The 22724-nt window shown below is 31.9% G+C and overlaps 1 protein-coding gene across 1 annotated transcript in view; it reads left to right on the top strand.

Annotated features, from left to right (window-relative positions):
- LOC123656411 (membrane-bound alkaline phosphatase-like) overlaps positions 1 to 22724 on the top strand; it is a 31627-nt gene that overhangs the window by 2328 nt on the left and 6575 nt on the right. The window contains exons 2-4 of the mRNA XM_045592100.1: positions 9866 to 10167; positions 18167 to 18359; positions 21323 to 21492. Coding sequence (XP_045448056.1) covers positions 9866 to 10167; positions 18167 to 18359; positions 21323 to 21492 — 665 coding nt within the window. The remainder of the gene's footprint in view (positions 1 to 9865; positions 10168 to 18166; positions 18360 to 21322; positions 21493 to 22724) is intronic.

Raw genomic sequence — 22724 nt, 5'->3', positions numbered from 1 at the left:
CAGATATCTTTCAGTGAAAGTGCGGTCACAATTGATGCAGCTGTTTCAAAGGTTAGCCGGAACAAATAGACAGGCAGACAGACAAAAATTGTAAAAAATATTATACTTTCCCAAATTAACGTTACAAAATTTAGTTTTTTTACGATTATTTTTCTAAGCCGCGCTTACCTCAATGAAATAACACAACTTTTTTTGTCATAAGAAGTGTTTTAACCGACTTCAAAAAAGGAGGAGGTTACTCAATTCGACCGTATATATTTTATGTATGTTCGGGGATAACTTCGCCGTTTATGAACCGATTTGGATAATTCTTTTTTTGTTAGAAAAAAAATATCTCTGGTTTGGTACCATGATAAGGAAACCAGGATCTGATGATGGGATCCTACAAAAATCGAGGGAAACTCGAAAATTCGCATAACTTTTTACTGGCTGTACCGATTTTGATGATTTTTGATTTAATCGAAAGCCGATGTTTATCATGTAGTCACATTTAAATTTCATTGAGATCTGATTACAACTTTTGGAGCAATCTTTGATAATACGTATTACTTGACTATTTTTTCGTCTACCTACGTCGTATTACTTGTCGATATAATTGAAGTCGATTTATCTTCGTTTGCCCGCAAACACAATTATTAAATGAAACATTTTAAAATATAAATTATATAATCATAAATGACTAATTCTCAAAAGCGAGTGTTGAAAAAACGTGTGCAACAAAATATGTATAAAGCGACGTATATGTCAGCAAGTTTATTATGTAAACAACATTATGATTTTAACGTTACCAAATTTATTCAAAGCTTACATTTGCATTTCGATATTAATCATTAATTTTTTCAATTCTTACTATTGCGACATTCTCTATATATTTAAGTATTTATTTTGTTAAAATTTTTAACCATAACTTTATCTATATATAAATGTTTGTTGTTGTGTTATATAAATGTTTTTCTGTATGATCTTTATAGAATCGTAAACTGCGTTTGATTATGTCATGATCTTCAGCAAAGACAATAAACCGCGACAAAATCCGAAAAAGTTGTTTCTTTATAATATAAAATAAAAAAGAACCACTTTTTACTAAACATTATACATAAAATAAAAAAAATATAAAAAATATATATATAAATAAAAAATATTATATATATATATTATTATATTATTATTTATTTATATTTTTATATATAAAATTAATTTCATAATTCAAATACGAATGCGTGACATTTCAAAACGTGTTTAAGATAAAAAAATGTATATAAAAACGTGATAATATTACGTTAAAATATAAATACGATATTTTTATCATTACTATCACTTCGATTTAAAGATGTTTGTAATAAAAATTAGTTATCTGTGATATTTCATAATAGTGTAAAAGATATATCGTCGCTGAATAGGCAAAACTGCTAACGTGCACAAGGGCTGTTTTGAGAAAAAACAATTTTAAGTTTTTTTTTTGCTTTAACCTGTCACAACTTTTTTTCTTTTGGGTGAAAGTAAGAACTGTTAAGGAAACATAATCATGATTTAATTTTATCTACGCAATTAATCTATTACACTGTTCGTATTTTAACTATTTACGGAGTTAGCTGTCACTTTAGGATAAATCCTCTGAGTCCTGAAAAAAAACCAGCAAGGGAAATTTACTAACCTCCACGTTAAGTTCACGGTTAGGGAGTCGCCAACTACTAAAGACTCGACTGTGTTAACATTCTCTTTGGAAAAAAATACTAACATTATTTAAAAAATATAATAGTCGTAAACGAAAATTACTAAGAGATAAATCTACTACAGAAAGACATATAGCAAAAAGACATTCAGCATCGGACACTAGAGAAATCTCGAAAGCTTTTTACTTTCAAGACATAGTTGCCAATTAAATAATGAGATGATTATACTTTTATCACTTTTTATCTTGTTCCAGCCTAAATATTATTACTAATGTGAGCAACAAAAATGTTTATTATGACATATTAACCCGTATAATAATAATACACTTTATTGTACACCAAAAACAGAAATAATACATATCAAAGAAAGAAAGAAAATATTGACAATATATTTATTAGGTACAAAGGGCGGCCTTATCGCTAAAAAGCGATCTCTTCCAGGCAACCTTAGGGCAAAGGAAATGGTCTAACGTCAGCATAGGTGTACAAGTTACAACAAATTTATTATAAATATTCAAATAATTAAACATATACATACATACATACATACATACATAAATAGATACATAAATACATACATACATACATACATACATACATACATACATACATACATACATACATACATACATATATACATATATACCCACATACATGCATACATACATATAAATACATATATGTATACATTATAATTATGAATTACTTGTTTATTGTTGAGTTTGAAGAAAATGCTTCCAAACAGTATTTTTAAAAAGTGCAGGTGTTTGTACACGTCTGATATTCAAGGGCAAGGTATTCCATAAGCGAGAGGCTTGAACTGTAAAAGATTTGTCATAAAAGGAAGAGGATTGAGAAGGAATTTTAAGAAGAAAATTACTGTCAGAACGAAGACAGCGTTTGTGAGAATCACCAAGGAATTTGAAACGTTCTTTCAGATAGGAAGGGGTAAAGGGATTAAATAAAATGGAGTAAAGTAGGGTAAGGATATAAGTATTCCTGCGAAGGCGAATTGGGAGCCCCTTGAGTTTTTTGCGAAATTCTGAAATATGGTCATATTTGCGTAGTCCAAAGATAAATCTTATACATACATTCTGAATGCGCTCAAGCTTATTAAGCTGCTCCTCTGTAATGTCAAGATAGCAAGTATCAGCATAATCAAGAATTGGTAATAGGAGACTATGTGCAAGAGCAATTTTAGTAGGAATGGGCAGTAGATTACGCAATCTGCGGAGAGACCCAACCGAAGCGAACAGTCTGCGACTAATTTCACATATTTGAGGACCCCAAGAGAGATGTTGGTCAAAGATAACACCTAAATTTCTCACGCTTTCGCTGTATGGAATGGTGAATCCATTAAATGTAACAGGAGATACCTCAGATTTATCAATGCGGCTGAGCAGTCTGGAGCTTCCTACAATAATAGCTTTCGTTTTATTTGGATTTATATTTAGGCCATAGGCTTTACTCCATTTACCAATGGCTAAAAGGTCATTGTTTATACGCGATACACACTGAGATAAGTTATGAACAGTGGAATGAGAGTATATCTGGAGATCATCTGCATAGAGGTGGTAGAAAGAAGATATTACATTACAGATAGAGTTTATAAATATTGAAAACAAAAGAGGGAGAGCACGCCACCTTGCAGGACACCGGTATTGACCATTGACCAATTGGAGTATGAGTCATTCAATTTAACTCGCTGCCGGCGACCCTGCAAGTAACTAAGAAACCAATCAGCAACCTCAGGAGATATGTTAAGAGAACGTAAAATATCACATAGTATATCAAAGTCCACAGTATTAAAGGCGTTACTAAAATCGAGTAACGTTAATACCGTGACCTGTTGGTTTTCCATATTTGATCGTATATCATCAGTTATTTTTACAAGCGCAGTAGTCGTACTGTGACCTGGACGAAAACCGGATTGCATGGGATTCAACAGACGGTGTTTCAATAGGAAACTGCTGAGCTGTTGATGTACAAGCCGTATAATAAATAAATAACACCAATTTAACATAAATCTTTATTCAATTAAAAAATTTGTTCAAACAAAATTGACATTTTCTCAGATTATAAATAAAACAAAAATCACCTTCCTCCGTAATTTTCCACATTTGTTTATAAAAACGTACTAAATAAAAACATAATGTGGAGTTTCGCTATTGCAACTAACACAAATAACTCCCTCTGGAATCACTGTTCAGTTCAGGCGCTATATTGTTCTTTTATACTAAGCTTAGTTTAAAATAACAATATCACGCCTGTCGTTCAAAACAGTCATCCTAGACGGAGTTACTTAAGTTAGTTACAATTACAAGACTCCATTTTAACAATAATCAGTATACTTATTGTAATTTAAATAAGAGATCAAAACTGAACATTATTAACTTCTAATTCTAATAAAATATTGATTGAGAAATAATAATCTACTTAATCCTCATTAATCTCATCCTCTTCGTCAGTGTCTGGTAGCGTGTCCTGAACGTTCGCTATACAAGGCATGTTTTTGTATTCATCGTCGTGTTCTTCTGCGATTAGTTTTGATGTGCACAATTTCCATAAATCATCGTACTTCTTTTTAGAAATAGGCAGCCAAGTTTTATATATCTTTTTTAACACACTTTTGTTTTTTCCATTGACAGTTAACTCTTCTGTTTCTGTTACATCAGCCGCTCAAAAATGCTAATATCCTGTTACTTAAATTACTGAGTAAAGCAAAAATACTAAAGCGCCATGGTTGATGATTCTTGCTGAAAGATTATTTACTTATAAGCTTGAGTATACGTGATTTCAATCAGCAGAAACTACTAAATCACCATATCTTGTGGTTTTTTCTTAAGCTCATTTGACTTAAAGGACCCGTGGTAAAAAAATAGATTCAAGCGAAAGTTATATAAATACCATCGGTTATCAAAAGTGTACTTTCGAAAATTACTAACAAACCTGAATAGGGCTTGTTGCAGCGAGCATAATACTAAACCGACAATTATACGAAAATGTGTCGAAGTAAGCCACACATAAGTAAAAAGTCGCAACACATCTTGTGAGATTTTAACCCCATTTTGAGTGCTAAAGCGCCAAAAAAATGCTCTGATCGCCACGAGACCCGGACTAATAGGCAGAGAAAAAAAAATGCAGTCGAACCATATATATAACTCATTTTGACCAAAATGGCGCTTTAGTAGTTTTGCCTATTCAGCGACGATATGTTTATGATGGAAACAACTAATGATCTTAAAAACCGTTACGGTTTTAATAAATTCATTCTTAATATATTAATTAATTTATTTATTTTCACGTTATACTAACTTCTAGCCGCAGCTGTGGCTTATCTTTTGTAAAAAACCTGAAAGCCTTGCTTTTGCAATTTTCTCAATGTTTCACAACTTATATTAATTGTAGTAGCGTGATATTTATACCGATCCTTCCTTGTTAAAATAGTTGTGAAATACTTTTTTTTTAATTCGAATAGAAATGACGGGTTAATGACGGTTTAACCAAACGACTGTTCGTTTTTCAATTTCATTTTATTAGTAATTAGTATAGATTAGTTAATATTTTAATTACGTTTAAATATTATTATCTTTATTAATTAAAATGCATTAAAAACTAAATATAACGTTATTTACTTATTTAGTTGCACCAACAAAATGAACACATAAATAGCTTGAATATAAAATATTAATTGTTGAGTGTCACCTCAATTACAGGTGCAAACCACAATGCGATTTAGTTAATTTTTACTTCAATTGAAAATAACAATTAAGTACTAAGTAACTAACATTGAATTAAATTATAATTATTAGAATATATACAACAAAACAATTAATTAGAATAACATTGATTGACATTATCACTACTATATAAAATTTTATATTACATAAACGATTTACTGTATTATGTTATTCTGTTTTAAACATGCGAATATTCACATGATTGATGTCGCGGCATAAGTTTTATATGTAGGGTAAAACTTAAATAGTTGTGCAACTTTTCAAAAACGCTCTGTTATGCAAGATACAACAAAAAATAATACTTATTATTTTTGATTCCAAAGTGTACATCAAAACACAATTGATTGATTGTCTATGTTAAGCCGTTTTTTTTTTACATTAATTGGTTTTGTGTAAATCCTGTTTTATTTGACCTCTGAAAAAGTGTTGCTCAAAGCGTAGAGCTCATTAGGCGTGACCGTTACAGCTTAACATTTACATATTTAATACGCCTCTTACAATTCCGTGATCACTCCCGGTTTTGAGCCTGTTGATCACGGCATCAAAAATGTTTGTGTGCCAAAATGAAGTCAATCTCACTTTTGTGTTTTTTTTTGTGGAATCATTAGGGTTTATCCACGTCCACTTGCGATGTGGCTTCTTTTTGAAGAAGGAATTCATCGTGAAGAAGTTCTCCTCCAAAAAGTTCACGAGCAAGTTGTCTCAGTGGTCTCGTTGCCCATACCCAAAATTTTTGCCATCGTTGCCATCTCGCGTATCCAGTTTTGCATTAAGATCCCCCATCACCACCTTGACATGAGTATTTGAGGCATGTATGGCTCTACTGACGACTACTACTCCTCATACATAGCCTCAACCTCATTATCTGACCTCATTATTGACCTTCAACGAACACCATTTTGATGTTTTGAATACAAAAACATTTATACACATTCTTAATTTTCCCTTATCAAGGAACCTTACATTTCCCTTATCAAGGGACCTTGTAAGTAAAACATTTACATATACCTGATATTAAAATTTAATTGAATAAAACAAAAATGACAAATGACATCCTAATAATTATGTGTTTTATCACTACATAGTATAAAACAAAGTCGCTTTCTCTGTCCCTATGTATGCTTAAATCTTTAAAACTACGCAACGGATTTTGATACGGTTTTTTTTAAATAGATAGAGTGAATGAAGAGGAAGGTTTACATGTATAATATATGCATAATATAATACAGGAACACTGATAGTTTTTGCAACCGTGCAAAGCCAGGGCGGGTCGCTAATGATTAATAAATCAACTAGAACGGTTTTTAAACATGTATTTATTCCATACTCGAGTAATATACGCTATTGAGATAGTCGAACGAGATAATTTAATATTGTTACAAGTTTACGTGCTTCGACTACAATGTCTTATTGTTTATTACTGTTCTCAGTTCAATTTTAAGTATGTTACGGCAATAATAAAATCATTTTACTGGCTTTTTAATATTAATGTTATATTCTTATCGGAAACATATAGAAACTTCTATGGTAACCTTATCAGTATTAACACGTGTCGCACGTATAAATTTTCTAAGAGAATTTTTTTATCGGTTTCATGTCCACACAAAATGAGACGTTTAATGAATGTCTTTGCAAGTACATTTATCAAGTCAGTAATATTAAAAAATTATTGATAATTGCACCAATATTGATTGCTATATCAATTGTTATACCAAATAATCCGGTTATATAAGATTTCAATAGTAGATCGTTCCCTAATTGAAAAGCTTTTATTTAATTTGCAATCTATGTAATTATATAAGAATATATATATCTATATGTGTGTGTATATGTATGTAAGTATTAATGTTTTTAGCGCATTGAAAATTAAAGTCTAAGATTGATAATTGTGTTTGCAGGCAAATGAAAAAAAACCGACTTCAATTACATCGACAAGTAATACAACGTAGATCGACGAAAAATAATCAAGTAACTACGCGTTATCAAAGATTACTTAAAAAGTAGTTTTCAGATCTCGATAAAATTTAAATGTGACCACATGACAAACATCAGCTTTCGAGTAAATTAAAAATTATTAAAATCGGTACACCCAGTAAAAAGTTATGTGGATTTTCGAGAGTTTCCCTCAATTTCTCTGGGATTCCAACAACTGGGACAAGAGATATCTCCTTTCCAACAAAAAAAGAATTATCAAAATCGATACATCCAGTAAAAAGTTATGCGGTAAAATAGAAGGTCGACGAAAAAAGCATCAAGTCAAAACGCATTATTAGATATAAATCGAAAAGTAGTTGTTAGATCTCAAATAAATATAATGGGACCAAATGACACACACCACCTTTCGATTAAAAATTTTTTTTGTCGAAATCGGTCACCCAGTCACAAGTTCTAAAGTAACATACAAAAAAAAAATACAAAAAAAATACAGTCGAATTGAGAACCTCCTCCTTTTTTAGAACTCTGTTAAAAACTCAGTGATTAAAACAGCGAGGCACAGCTATTATTTAAAATCGGTCTATCATTCTTAACTTCATATTTAAAACTTTATTTTTATTGGTGTTATTTTTTACGTTATATATCTGCGTGTTGAGAAAATTGAAGTATCCTGTTTCTAATGTCATATAAACATGTTTTTAACAAATGCATGCGTATACCTTCTTATTCGTCAATAATATAAAAAACTAAAATATAATTTTTTGTTCTGAACTCTTTCGATTTATTTTGGTTAACCCGTGATGATTAGAAATTAAATATGAAAAAAATTATAATAAATTTTATAAGGATACTGCTGACACCGCAAACGTTGTTTTGCCATATATGTTATTAACCGCCTGAACCTCCTGTAACTTGGGAGCTGAAAAATAGATGTTGTTCGATTCTCAGACCTACCCGATATGCACACAAAATTATAATAAATTTTATAAGGATACTGCTGACACCGCAAACGTTGTTTTGCCATATATGTTATTAACCGCCTGAACCTCCTGTAACTTGGGAGCTGAAAAATAGATGTTGTTCGATTCTCAGACCTACCCGATATGCACACAAAATTATAATAAATTTTATAAGGATACTGCTGACACCGCAAACGTTGTTTTGCCATATATGTTATTAACCGCCTGAACCTCCTGTAACTTGGGAGCTGAAAAATAGATGTTGTTCGATTCTCAGACCTACCCGATATGCACACAAAATTATAATAAATTTTATAAGGATACTGCTGACACCGCAAACGTTGTTTTGCCATATATGTTATTAACCGCCTGAACCTCCTGTAACTTGGGAGCTGAAAAATAGATGTTGTTCGATTCTCAGACCTACCCGATATGCACACAAAATTTCATGAGAATCGGTCAAGCCGTTTCGGAGGAGTTTAACCACAAACACCGCGACACGAGAATTTTATATATTAGATTTAATTACAAACAGCTCATGTAACTAAAATTACCTTTTACAAAAATAAGTGGGTATTTAAATAAGTCGACCGGGACGTGGACGCAATTAACGTTAAATCTCCATTATTGAGAGTTGAGTGCCTCAACCTTAATGTACAGTCCTCCTTCACCTCGATACTTTCGCTTTTTTAATATCCTCAAAGCATAAATTATTTATATTGGCTTTAAACATAGAAACAGCATAAATATTACTCGTAAACGCATAAATGCACTCATACACTTTTGATTCTTACGAATATTTTGTTGCACTAATTTGCAAAATTTCAAAAAGGATTTTGATCTATTGCAATAAGATAAGGAAATTTCTATCTCAGTACATTATATACGAATATAACATATGCATTCAGCCTGTAACATCCCACTGCTGGACTTAGGCCTCTTTCTCCATGCAGAAAAAGAATTAGAGCTTAATCCTCCAGTGGAGTAGCGTGCTCCATTGCGGGTTGGTGGATAATATTATATAAATATATTATGTGTATGTATATAATATATATTATGTGTATACATGTATTAAATGCATGCGATGTTAACCAGTTTGATCTTCGAATGAACGAAACACTGACTGACTGACTGGGTGACTAATTTGGCAATACCGAATAAGGAATATTTAGGTTCATTATATAACGATATAGAAGAGGGGATTATATTTTTTATAAAACATCATTTTATGTTACCTTTTGATCATAACTACAAATAATATGAATCTTTACTTTTAAGGTATCGATTAGAATTAAATAGATAAAAGCCTCATTTTTTGGAACTTACATATGATAGATAGTAGAATATGGGAGGGTAGTTTGCGTGACAGTTATATTGTTTATCGAAGCTTATTTTTTTTTAATGAAAAATCATGTAAGCGTGTAAAATCATATTAGGTTTTCTGCTATAACAACAAGCAAAGCAAATACAAAATAATTTTAAAGTCAAAAATTAAAAAGTCAAATTAAAATAAAAATTTTAAGCACCTATAAATTCAAGCAATCATTCTTATTCGCAGAAGATGTCACGCTCATCCCAAAACCAAAAAAAGTCCTGGATACTGTTATGAATCCATCCTACATACCAGCAGACGAGAAACATGGTTCCTACTGGAGGAAGTCGGCATCAGAGGTCATAAAGTCCAAGCTCAAGGAAACCTTGAATACGAATAAAGCCAAGAATGGTATATTATTTATTGGGGATGGAATGTCACTAGCAACTGTCATGGCTGCCAGGACATTTGCTGGCCAGTTGGAAAGGGAATTAGGAGAAGATAATATTTTAAACTTCGAAAAATTTCCTGTTACGGGATTGGCTAGGGTGAGTTATTTTCTTCTTAATTTTTCTCTTCCAATACTATGTATTTTCACTACAATCAGTTAATTTTGACCAATGAAATATATTAAAACCTATCTTATTTTGGATTATAAATATATCTGGTATCAAAAAATAAAATTATAAGCAACATATCAGTATGTCCCTATCTTAAATTAATTTGTTTGCATTAACATTGGCTATTTCACCTGTTCTCTTAATTCGTTCGCCAAGTTCTGCATATTTATAAATTGCAAATATTATAACTTCAGTTATAGACAATTTAGATTTGATTGTATCGACCGGTTTAAATAATCAATGTACCTGTGTTCGCAAAGGTCACAGCACTGGTTTGTGGCAGTTACGCTGGCGGTTGCTGGTTCGATGCCCGCAAATGACAAACATTTGTATTGGCCATGCAGATATTTGCCGTGGTCTGTGTGTCTGTGCAAATGACAAACATTTGTATTGGCCATGCAGATATTTGCCGTGGTCTGGGTGTCTGTGCAGTTCTTGTGGATCTCCCCACCGTGCCTCGGAGAACGCATTGAGCTGTCGGTCCCGGTTGTTATCATGTACACCTGATTGCGATTGTTACTCTTAGTATGGAATATATTCTCCAAACCGTATTGGAGCAGCGTGGTGAATTGGGCTGTGATCCTTCAACAACATGGGGAAAGAGACCTATGCCCAGCGGTGGAATATTACAGGCGGAAGTGAAGCTTTTTGATACAATTTGTATGAAATTTACGTCAAAATTCTATCTTTAGTAAGCAAATTCATAGATCGAATATTAAAACTGGCCGATAGGTTAGATAGAGATTATGCCAAATCCATATTAAAAGTTTAAATGAACGGTTTTACAGTCTGTACATAAAAGAAATAAATAAATGATATCTTTTATATTTTAACAAACAAGACAAATAATTCAATGCGAACGGCTGTGAAAACAAAACCGCGTAAAAAATATGTAAAATAAATATTAACTTTATAATTTAACTCTAAAATTCTATAAAATTAAGAAATTTGACAACCGGGGTTTTAGGGAAAAAAAGGTTAAATAATCTTAAGTCGAAAGTCGGCAAAAACCGTTCTCCTTACTCAGTCGACCACAGATGGTACAACACAAATAATTGTTTTTTTTTCACTAAGCAGAATTTAATCCACCGACTTTCTGAAACCAATCTAATCTTACGAATTTCATTTGACATCTTTACTATCCGTTACAACACACAATAAATGTGAAATTATGGCATTCGACGATTACTAAAAAACAAAACATCTATTTTCACAAAAAAAATATTTCCTTAAAATTTTATTTTCTACTTTTATTGCTATTAAACCAGTCTTAATGTATATGTTAGTACTATTAGAGCATCCTATATTTAATGAATATTTAAATAGTATTCAACAATTTGTTCAATATTGAACTCGTTCCTGACATGTGCATGCGCACTGCACGTGATAATTAAGAAATTCATATCTCATATATAAGAGAATTACTTCATAGTCTAGACGTTCGTGAGTAAATGAGTCAAGTACACAACTAATGTTATCTATTATTGCAATATAAAATTGTAAAAAGTTTGTCTGTTTGTAAGACGTAATATTAATAGTCATCGAATAGAAAATTCTTTGTCAATCCATGATTCTTTATAAGTAAGATAAGCCTTTTCCTAACGAAAATTAGAGAAATAAAAATGACATAAGAACAAAAAAGTATTTACTGAAAAGTTAAATTAACATTTATTTAGGAAAATAGTAATGAAAGGGACGTCTTCTGAGAGGGGTCTTCTTTTATTGATTTGAAATAAGAGTGCAATAGAGCACAATGTTGACTAAATTTTATTAGCATAAATGCAAATTCAAAGTCAGTAAAAGAGACAGATGAAGCTAGTCAAATATCAAGACACATAATTGAACAATATGTAAAATGTCACGAAGCATTGAGTCCGCTCGTATTGAGAAAGTAACGTTCCGTTTACGTCATTCCTGCAAACAAAATTTATGTTGAGTTAATCTCTTATGTATCTTCTTATTATATCTCTTTTTCTTCTTAACTCTGCGTGTTCCTGAAGTGTTTCCTAGGCAAGATTGTCTGTGTGTCCGGGGCGAGGTGGCGAATACTAGCGCGACCCCATATCGCCCCACCCAGGCAGACGACTGCTCACACGTGGTGGTTTTTTAGTCAGTAGGAGTCTGACATAACCCTTGGCGCCCCCGTACCGGAGGGTATCCATGATGGATTTTCCCCACGTAAAAAAATAGTGTCTGTCTGTGGAGAGGACACTTTTTTTAATCGTCTGCAACAGACGGACTAAGGCCAATGATCCTCTTCTTTTATCTTCTTATATCTGTTATATAATCTTTTCCATTGAACTTGCAAAGTTTATCCGCACTTGAGTTATGAGCAGCCGTCCAAAACGCATTTCTTCACGGGAGCCTCAATTAATAATTTAAAAATAGAAGTTGTTTGTTTCGAACATAAATACGCTAAATCATAATAAACATGTTAATAACATTGATAAGCTTTTTGTTTATATTAAACTTGAGTGACTTTCTCCAAATTAAAAGGCCTATTGCGAATATCGGATTATCTTAAATAATTATTGCAAAATAAAATTGTATTTATAACTTTTTCATTTTAATTAGTGAGATGTTACATAATAACATCGTTATGAAACGACGCAAAAGTAACGAAAGCTTTTAAATGCATTTTGCTTGTGCAAATTTTTGTAGGTCATTAGAGATACTTGTTCATCTGGTAATAAAAATATATTTCTTCTTGACAAGATATTGATTATTTTTATGCACATTTTTTTACGTGCACGGGTTGTTATTACAGAATGTTACAACTATATAAAACAATGTTGATAACCATTACTAAACTTCTGAACTTTAATAGTTAATTAGTTGTTTGTAGATCTCAATTCTGTTGGTCATAGGCTTCTTTCCCCTTCTAGGAGAAGGGTTGTAGCTTAATGTCCCACGCTGCCCCACTGCGTACGGGTGGATATATTCCCTACTATTTAACGATCGCTATCAGGTATTAATGATAACAACCGGGACCGACGACTTAACGTGCTCTTCGAGGCACGGTGGGGAGACTCACAAGGACTGCACAAACATCCAGACCGCGGCAAACATCTTTAAGGCCAATACAAGGATAGATATCAGTGATTTTGTGAAGCATTTTGTAATGTTTAACAGTCTGTTTGAGTCTGTGGTCGAATTTATTGCGCATCGATCGATGACTGCGGCATATGCCTCTTTCTTAACATATGAGAAATATTGGAGCTTAGGCGGTTGCCGGATATAATCTCAACAATGACTAACAATCGCTATCAGGTATACCTATATAACAACTGGGGTAGCTTAACGTACTTCCCGGGGTACCATGGGCAGAAAAACAAGGACAGACATTCAAACCGGAAAGAAATATTTGTACAAGTACAAATATCCATCCCGAGCAGGAATCGAATCCGCAAACCGACAGTGTTTAAGCGCGTACATAGCACACGCACCACTACGCCAGAGCGGTTGTTAATTTTGAAATTAATTTTGAAATTAATTTTAAAATTAACAACCGCTCAATTTAATTTTCTTGGTGTTTTTTTTTGCACATAAGATATTTTTATTCGAATAATATTGTCGTATAATATAGCCGGTACTCGGTGTGAATATAGTCATTATTTACTGTATAATACCAATTTATACGTTATTGAAAAAAATCAGTGAAACGCTTTCTTTTATCAAATAAAATGAGAGCAGTTTGACCACGCTTGTCTTAAATAGATTTGTATTAAATATAAAAATTTGAGAAATAGTGTATTTCATTTGAAACATAAAATTTTCCGCAGCATATTTTCATTACCCGCTGGGCACTAATTTTGGTTAACAGATTTTGTATTTCAAAGCTCAGCACTTTCTGGATTTTACTTTTTTTACGGTCGATTGGCATTCACGTATTCAATTCACAATATCACGTTTAAGGAAATGGTAGAGGCCGCACGTACTGTAGCTGTATGCCACCATTTTTTTTTTAATAATAATAGTAGAACACCTTTTTAACACTATAAAAGCTAAATGAATTACTTATTGTTATTATAAGTTATGTGAAGGCGTCATAAATTATTATAATAGTATTAAGATTAAAAAGTCTTTAGAAATGTACGAGGCTTCTTGTAGGTTTCTTATAGAAAAAAAAATTTGCAAAATTGTATAAGGGTGCACGGTAAGCAACACTTTCAGTGGACATCTTTAACTCTAGAGATGCTGAAGATGTATGTAGTCTTAAGGGAAATGTGGTCAGAATATAACATAACGAAATATAATTAATTGTCTTACGCCCAGTTAATTTGATCTGAATTGTATTTAAAAAAGTTGTTTCTTTTTCTGAATTTGAATTTGATTGGGTAAATAACTCTTCTCTTGTACATCTTATTTATACTTTGAACTAGCAGATTCATAAGGTTTTACTCGCCGTTGGTTACTGTTTCGTTCATTTGAACTATTATGTGATTTTTTACTGCCTAAATTATAACCATTTGTGGAAATTTTATGTTTGTGGTTACTTCACTGCTTTTGTGAGCAAAATGAACAACTGGGGTAGGGCACAGCAAGAAATATCTTACTCACAATCTGGAGCAGTCCACCTGGGCAGGAACCTTGACCTTACAGAAGATCACAGCTAAATAATACTGTTTTCAAGCACTGTTGTGTTCCTGTGGTAAGTAAGAGAGTGGCCAGAGCTCCTGGGAGGATTAGGGATAAGGTTGGCTTGAATAAGGCGCGCTTGCGATACTTCTGATGTTGCAGGCGTCTATAAGCTGTGATAATCGCTTACCATTACACCACCACTTACCACCATTTACCATACACTTGTTTGCCGACTTAGCTGTAATAAAAAAAAATCTCAGCTATTTCGTTTCTTTAGACAAACAACAAAAATAGACAAAAAATACAGTTGAATTGAGAACCTCTATATTTTTTTGAAATCTGTTAAAAATGCGAACATCTTAAAGTTGTTTTTCTCGTATTGTAAGTACTACACGTAAAGACTATTATTATGAGAGAAATAATGTTCAGAATTGGTCACGGTTTGACTTTGTTTCATGTACGATTAGTCACAAACTGACGATATCTTTCTTTTGCAAATATAATAATTTACATGTACATACACAGTGCACTGTTAAATTGTTAATTATTTTTGCTGCATTGTTTTCACATAAATTGTTTTTTTTTTTTTTAGTAAATAAATAAATTACTAAATACAGCGAACATTTGTATTGACCATGCAAATATTTGCTTCGGTCTGGGCGTTCGGTTTGTGCTTGTGTATTGTGTGTTTCTAGACTGTTCTGTGTCGGCTACACAGAAGAAATTCCTACTGAGGGCAGTGGAATGTAAGGCGTTTATTTATTAATATACCATTTTATTTTAGTCTTACAAGAAGAACGACATTAATGATTTTACGAGCGTAAATATTATAGCAACAGTTAGCAATGAGTCAGATAAGGGAACGTGTTGGTAGCGTATATATAAATGTCTTAACCTAGGTACTAATGTATGTACCTACACATAATTGATTTGACACACTTTAAAACGTTAATATTAAACATTAATAATTTTAAAATCAAGATTAATAAGTTTGTTATGTATTATAATTTATGGAACTATATAAATGAAATTATAGGTATATATTTTTATATTTTTTATAATTTAACACCTTATAAATTTTAAGCGTTTAAGAGAAAATACAGACTGATTTTGATTTGATTTTCAATTATTACTTCACTTTTTGTTAACTTTATTTGCTTTTTTAAAAATTGATATTTAAATTTTTTATGGTGTTAAATAATTATGTTCCATTTAAAAAAGTCCAAGTGACGCACGTTATAAGTCAATATTAGAAAAAAAATATCGATTATCGATTGACGAAAAAATTATGAGCTTGGTAAAAAAGACAGTAAATAAAAAACCTTTTAAAGAAACTGCCTTGCCATCTGACCTCTAAACTTACACGTAATTCACACAATACGCTTCAAAACGGAACGTGGAAGATATGCAAAACTTCGTACCTTTTACTAAGCTTGATTTTTTTTTAATGTGTTATTTTTGCAACAATTTTAAGTGTAAACAAAAACTTTAATGTATCTACTACAAACTTTACTATACTACAAACTTTAATAAATAGTAACTTTACTATTACTACATATTATTATGATATTATTATTATTAGATTATAAGCTGTAGAGTAGCGTGGTGGATTAAGCTACAATCCTTCTCCGATATGGAGAAAGAGGCCTATGCCCAGCAGTGGGATGTTACATGGTAAATTGTGATTATAAAGCTACCACTACTACATTGTAATGTAATATTGTAATGTAAATGTGGATAAATAAGAAAGAATAAGCAAGGATCTCCTCAGTTGTAATTCAAATAAATTTATAATTATAATGTTACTCATAGAAAAAAATGTCAAATAAGTACGAGTATAGGCAAGTAGGTATTTGTTAAGATTAGTATTCCTACAAATGCAAACTCACGATATAAGCTCTTTCCTTATAATTTAAGTATTTAGTTTAAGATAATCTTGTATTACAACTATCAAACATTAACCATTGACTTTTCCTCTTGAGTTAACAGCGTACAGAGAATACATTCATATGACACGTACACTATCAATAATTTCTATTTAAGGTGGGTTTTATTATCCTGTTGGCCTTGAGGAAATAAGCAATTACAATATTTATTACAACAGCGAACACATTTAAGTTTTATGAAGGGACTTTATGGGACTGTTGTGTCCTTGTACGACAAGTCCCTAAAATCAATAAAATAATTTTAAAAAATGTAGGGACTTTAATTTGAAAAAAAACACCGATATAAAATATCGGTAATTGTAAATGGGATTTTCATAGAAAACACAACAAAAACAATTTACAAAATATCAGTCTTAAGTACTTGCCTACTCGTAGTTAAACAAATTCTATTCACTATAAAATTAGATTACATCAAGATTACATTTTAAGTTGCAATTAAAAAAAAAAAAAACAATATGAATCTCACACAAATTTAAACCTGTCACGAGATTTAATTTCCTAATTTCTTTTACATTATCCTGATTCGTTTCCTGGTCGCAGTAATAAAATTGTGCTAATACTTGACTGAAAAATATATCAATCATTCATAGTTATTATAATTCATATCCTATTGTTATTTTTTTCTTCATTCATATTAATTTCAGTCATATTTCTTTTAAGGAAAACGTTTTAGACATTAAAATTTACATCGGTTGTAAAAATTGTTATAAAGATAGGAAGGAAACGCGGTAGGAAATTACTTGACACTCCATTGTTAGTCCATCTTCGTTCCACAAGGTTGAAAAGACAATGATCTTGACTCAGGAAGAGACGGATATTCTTCTAAAACACTTATCAATGTATTGATCATTCGTCACGATGGACAAATGCACAAAAATGTATTTTTTTTTCAATAAAAGTACTTTAAATGCTCGTTAACATGACTTGCTTTGACATTGAGGTTTTCCGGTAGGGAGGAATAATGTCACGTATGCCATTTAAGGTTACCAAAACTGGCCACAAGCAACATATTTCAGTATAATGATGTCACAATGATATTATTTTGACAGTATATAAAAACTATGAAAATTAAAAATTATGTTAGTAATTTATTGGTTCGTATACCACCCCACCCCACACACACATACCAGTACATATCAGTCAATCGATGGCTAACTTGGCAAAACTATTATTATATTAATAGAATACCATAACTCCTAAAATCAATGATGATATAAGCCACTGGCACTATAGGCTGGTTTGGTCGCGCTAGTCAATCAATGGCCAATATCACAACGTAGGACCTTTATTACAATTAGGTTTTAAACGTGACCGGATATCTAAATGGCGTACCAAATATGAATAGGGTCTTTTATTGATTATCTGCAATACATATATCTAAGCTTTGTATCTCTTTCCAGACGTACTGCATAGATGCTCAAGTACCAGACTCAGCGTGCACTGCGACTTCCTACCTAACGGGAGTGAAGACCAAGTATGGAGTCATCGGTTTAGATGGTAACGTCACAAGAGGCTCCTGCTTCTCACAGTTGTACAAATCTAATTGGTCACCATCTATTGGCCAATGGGCGTTAGCAAAAGGATTAGATGTTGGTAAGTTTGCTGATTTTTACACAATAATAAAATTAGGTTAAGTCTTATTTTAAACAAGGTGATAATAAAAATTGAAAAACAATATTTTCAATTCAATATTTTAATAAACGTTTATCTCGAACGAAATGATACAAAAACGCAGACAAAAGCATCTGCAAGTGTGACAAATGTAAAAATTGTAGTTTGCGAGACAATTAAACGATTTTGACGATTTCGTTCTAAAAGCCGGATTCTTGTCATTCTTGAAACGTTATATCATAAAAATAATGTCTTTTTTTGCTTTGACACGCTTGATCGAACAGTCATTGAACTTACTTGAGCACGGTAAAATAAGATTTTGTTGAGTAGGTATAAACGATATCTGGTGATACTTTGAGATAGTAGTAAATTATAAATTTTGGTGGAAGGGTAATTGTTGGTCTTGTTGTTGATTTATCACAGCAGAATCATTAATAATGGTAACTTCGAAAAAATGTTTTTTTTTTTAAGAAATATACACTGCGGAATGACTATTTGAAGAGACATTTCTAAACATTTTTGAATATCATACCGCTAATATTGACCGCTCCAGCGGGGATCGAACCCGCGTCTCTGACTGGCCGTGTCGGTGCTGTAGCCAATTAAGCTATGGAACGATGTACCCGCTAGATCGAAAGTTTTGATATGATGATTTTTATATTCGGCTTAAGCGAGCACAAGACATTTTAAATAATAATAATAATAATAAACCACTTTATTGCAACTAAAGATAGTATACATAGCAAACCTTAATTCTAGACACATATAGTGCAATGGGCGATCTTATCACTAAATAGCGATCTCTTCCAGATTACCCAACAGAAAAAAGCTAGCAGTGTAACGGGCTTGCGCAATAGTAATAACGTTTAATCAGAATACATATATAAATTTCTACAAACATACATACATATATACACATGCAACTAAAATACAATAAATAAATCATATAAATTTATATATATTTATATACACACATTCATACATATACACAAACACGGGTACATAAATACATTTTTAAATTTAATTTTACATAGGCGAAGTCATCCGTGTAAAATAAATGAATGAATTAGTGTGTTTACTCACATATTGATGTCGTGTTCTACGTTCTGTTGTGTCATAATGTTGTTCTGTTAGTTTCACAGGACTTCTGAGTGATAAATACGCAACTTTTGGTATTCTAGTGCAAAGTTTGCATTCGATTTGCAGAATACATTTGAGACGGTGTTTTTATCATAGAATCGTCTATTAGTCATATATCTTTTTGTTCCCCGTTTGTACTAGTGTCTAATCCAATGACACAAAACAAAGCAATGTTCTACCATTTTAATAGTTAATTATCCATTTGTAATATGATACTCATCCTGTCTAATCGTTTTTAAACGTTTATTGCAAATAAGCAATCCTTTGATATTTATGTCACTGAACTGTATTAACATTGGAATTTAAATGATTCTTATAAAAAAACTTTTTGTATAAATATTAATTTACATTGTAAAGAAATAACTAGTTTTATACTTTAATTAATATATTATTAATGATTTAAAACTTTTTATGATGAAACAACTTTTGCGGATTTTATCACAGTTTATTAGTTTTTTTTTTAGATGATCGACGTTTAGGATAATTTACAGCAACCAAGGTCACGAGAGAACTTAAACATCTTTAGCGGTCGTACAAATAATATTTTAATTTAATGTTTTTAAAGTTCAGCAATATATTTGTTTGGAAACTATTATGTCATTAATAGTATCAATTTTAACTTTCTTGATAGTCGGTACCTTGCTCAATGATTTCTTATCACGGAACTTAAACTGTTAAAACCAAAGCTAAGTACTAATATGTACATATGAAGCTAAAATTGATAAACGCTGGGTAACGTCAACATTTGAATTGTATTCAATTGAATGTAATTTATTCTTAAAATCAACTGTATTCGCAACTACCAGTATTCCGATCGGAAGATCCTAGTCGAAACAAAAACTTCACAGATAAAATATGATAGAGAACGGCTAGCAAACTACACGAGTAGTCCAAATGTTTCAATAACATTTTTAAATTAAGTTTAAATTAATTGAAGACTAAATTAACTTTTATAATAAGTTAGGATTTATACATTTTAGTCTAATTACACTATTTTTAGAACCAACCTATTGATAACATACAATTTAGCTTAAAGTATCCTTAACATAACCACCTTACAACCAAATTGTTTTTAATAAAAAAACAAATAACAAAAAGGACAAAATAAAAACAATAAGACAAATAACCACAAAGAAAATAAAACAATTAAGACAAATAACCGAAAACTAAAAACCATCTCTTCGCCTTTCATATGTAAACAACCATGATATAAGTTTGTCAGCAATAGCACTGTCGTACGCAATTAGTAAGGAATTTATAAACAACAGATGCACATCGTTCGATATTCAACTACCCTCACTTATTATATCACTCGAGTTATTCTGACGTGTATAAAACGAACAGTGGAACCGCCGCTAAGGCAGTCTTGGCTCTGGCTTGGCACGATACACTTGTTGTATCCTGCTAGTAGCTTAACCTAGACTCATTCAATAATTAATTTGTGCAAACGAATTAATTGTTATCTATTACGATTAATTTGGCTAGGCGAGGCGTATAACTCGAGCAGTGAAGGTGAGCGTTGATACGTATCTCAAAGGAGATCTCCTTAAACCTACACCTGGGTCGCAAGTCCTAGGCACTGCTCTGAGTTACTCCCTATGCCACACGATAGATTGGATCGGATCGCTGAAGAGCGCGCATGTATCCACATGTTCGGTAGACATTACAATTTCGTTATAATCTTTTGAAGTACTACCCATATAATATTGTAAAGAGTGCGAGTATAACCTACGCCTGCGCCCTGCAAATATAGAAAAGGACCTTCCAATTAGTCGAAAGACTACAAGTTTTATTTATTTTCTTAGGTATTGTCACAACAACAAGAGTGACACACGCTTCCCCGGCGGGAATGTACGCACATACGTCTGAGAGGAACTGGGAGTCAGACGCTGATGTACCAGAAGAGTGCCTGAGTTTGGGCTGCAAGGATATAGCTTATCAGCTGATTACTACAAATCCTGGGCGACAGTTCAAGGTAAATTTCACACAAATTAATGCATAAACATTTTATAGAAAACACACAAACACACACACACATACAAACACACGCATACACACAGACACAATCACACACACTCTCGCATTTAGATGCATACAAATACACAAATAAGTACATAAAAGCAGGTGAGAACCATACAGAAAATTACTTTTTGATTTTTACTTAGTGTTAGGTAGACAAGGACAAATGCTTGCAAATAAAGTAAACAATTACAATAACTTAACTGAGGTAAGTAAGGCACAGCAGGAAATTTCCTGCTCAAAATATGGAGCAGCTCGACGGGGCTAGTACCTCGACCTCACAGAATATCACAGCTAAATAACACTATTTTCAAGCAGAGTTCTGTTCCTGTTGGTGAGTATGGGGACAAGAGTTCCTGGGGGGAATTGGGGATAGGGTCGGCACCGCGTTTGCGATGCTTCTGGTATTGCAGGCATCTATAAGCTACGTAAATCGCTTATCATCACGTGAGCCGTACGCTTGTTAGCCGATCTAGTCACATAATAATAATAATAATCTTTCTTATAATATTTATGTTTATACCTACATATAAAGACATTAACTTTTGTTATGGTATATACGTTATTTCATTTTATTCATGACCACGTATGGCTTCGTAATGTAAATGTACCATTATGTAATGTAATTTATGGAAATCTTAAAGTATAATTAACGTTTAAACTACAGTATCGGGAAAACCGAACTTAGCTCGGTACTTCTTTTTTGGTAAATCTTGTATTTCGGAATCTAGTTGGCCGTCGCTTGTTTGCCGACCTAGTTGTATAATATAAAAAAAAAATATCTACATATTATTATGTACCTAATATCAGATTCAGACCAGATAGAGTTTGCTATTCAAATAAAATCTATTAAGTTTTTTTCGTTATTAATTTGTACCTACAAATATTTTGAATTTTAAAAACATTCTAAGAACTAAGACAGACTTTTTACAAACAAGTTTTATCTCAGATAATATAAGCATTAAAAACTTTTTACAGGCACCTGTTAACAAACGCGTACTAGATGTTATTTTTAATATAACGTGTTTGAATGATCAATGAAATAAACAAACAATTTCGTTACTTTTAAAATTTAAATCGAAAAATTAGTTTATTCAAGAAGCTTCAAAAGTAATTTTGAATCATTATTCTAGAAAATATAATTATATTTGTTTTAATTAATTAATGAATACTTCTAAAGTTATGTTA

Source organism: Melitaea cinxia, chromosome 9 (genome assembly GCF_905220565.1).
Source record: "Melitaea cinxia chromosome 9, ilMelCinx1.1, whole genome shotgun sequence".
Classification (NCBI taxonomy): domain Eukaryota; kingdom Metazoa; phylum Arthropoda; class Insecta; order Lepidoptera; family Nymphalidae; genus Melitaea; species Melitaea cinxia.
The sequence above is the reverse complement of the archived record's forward strand: the minus strand, read 5'-3'. Positions and strand labels throughout refer to the sequence as shown.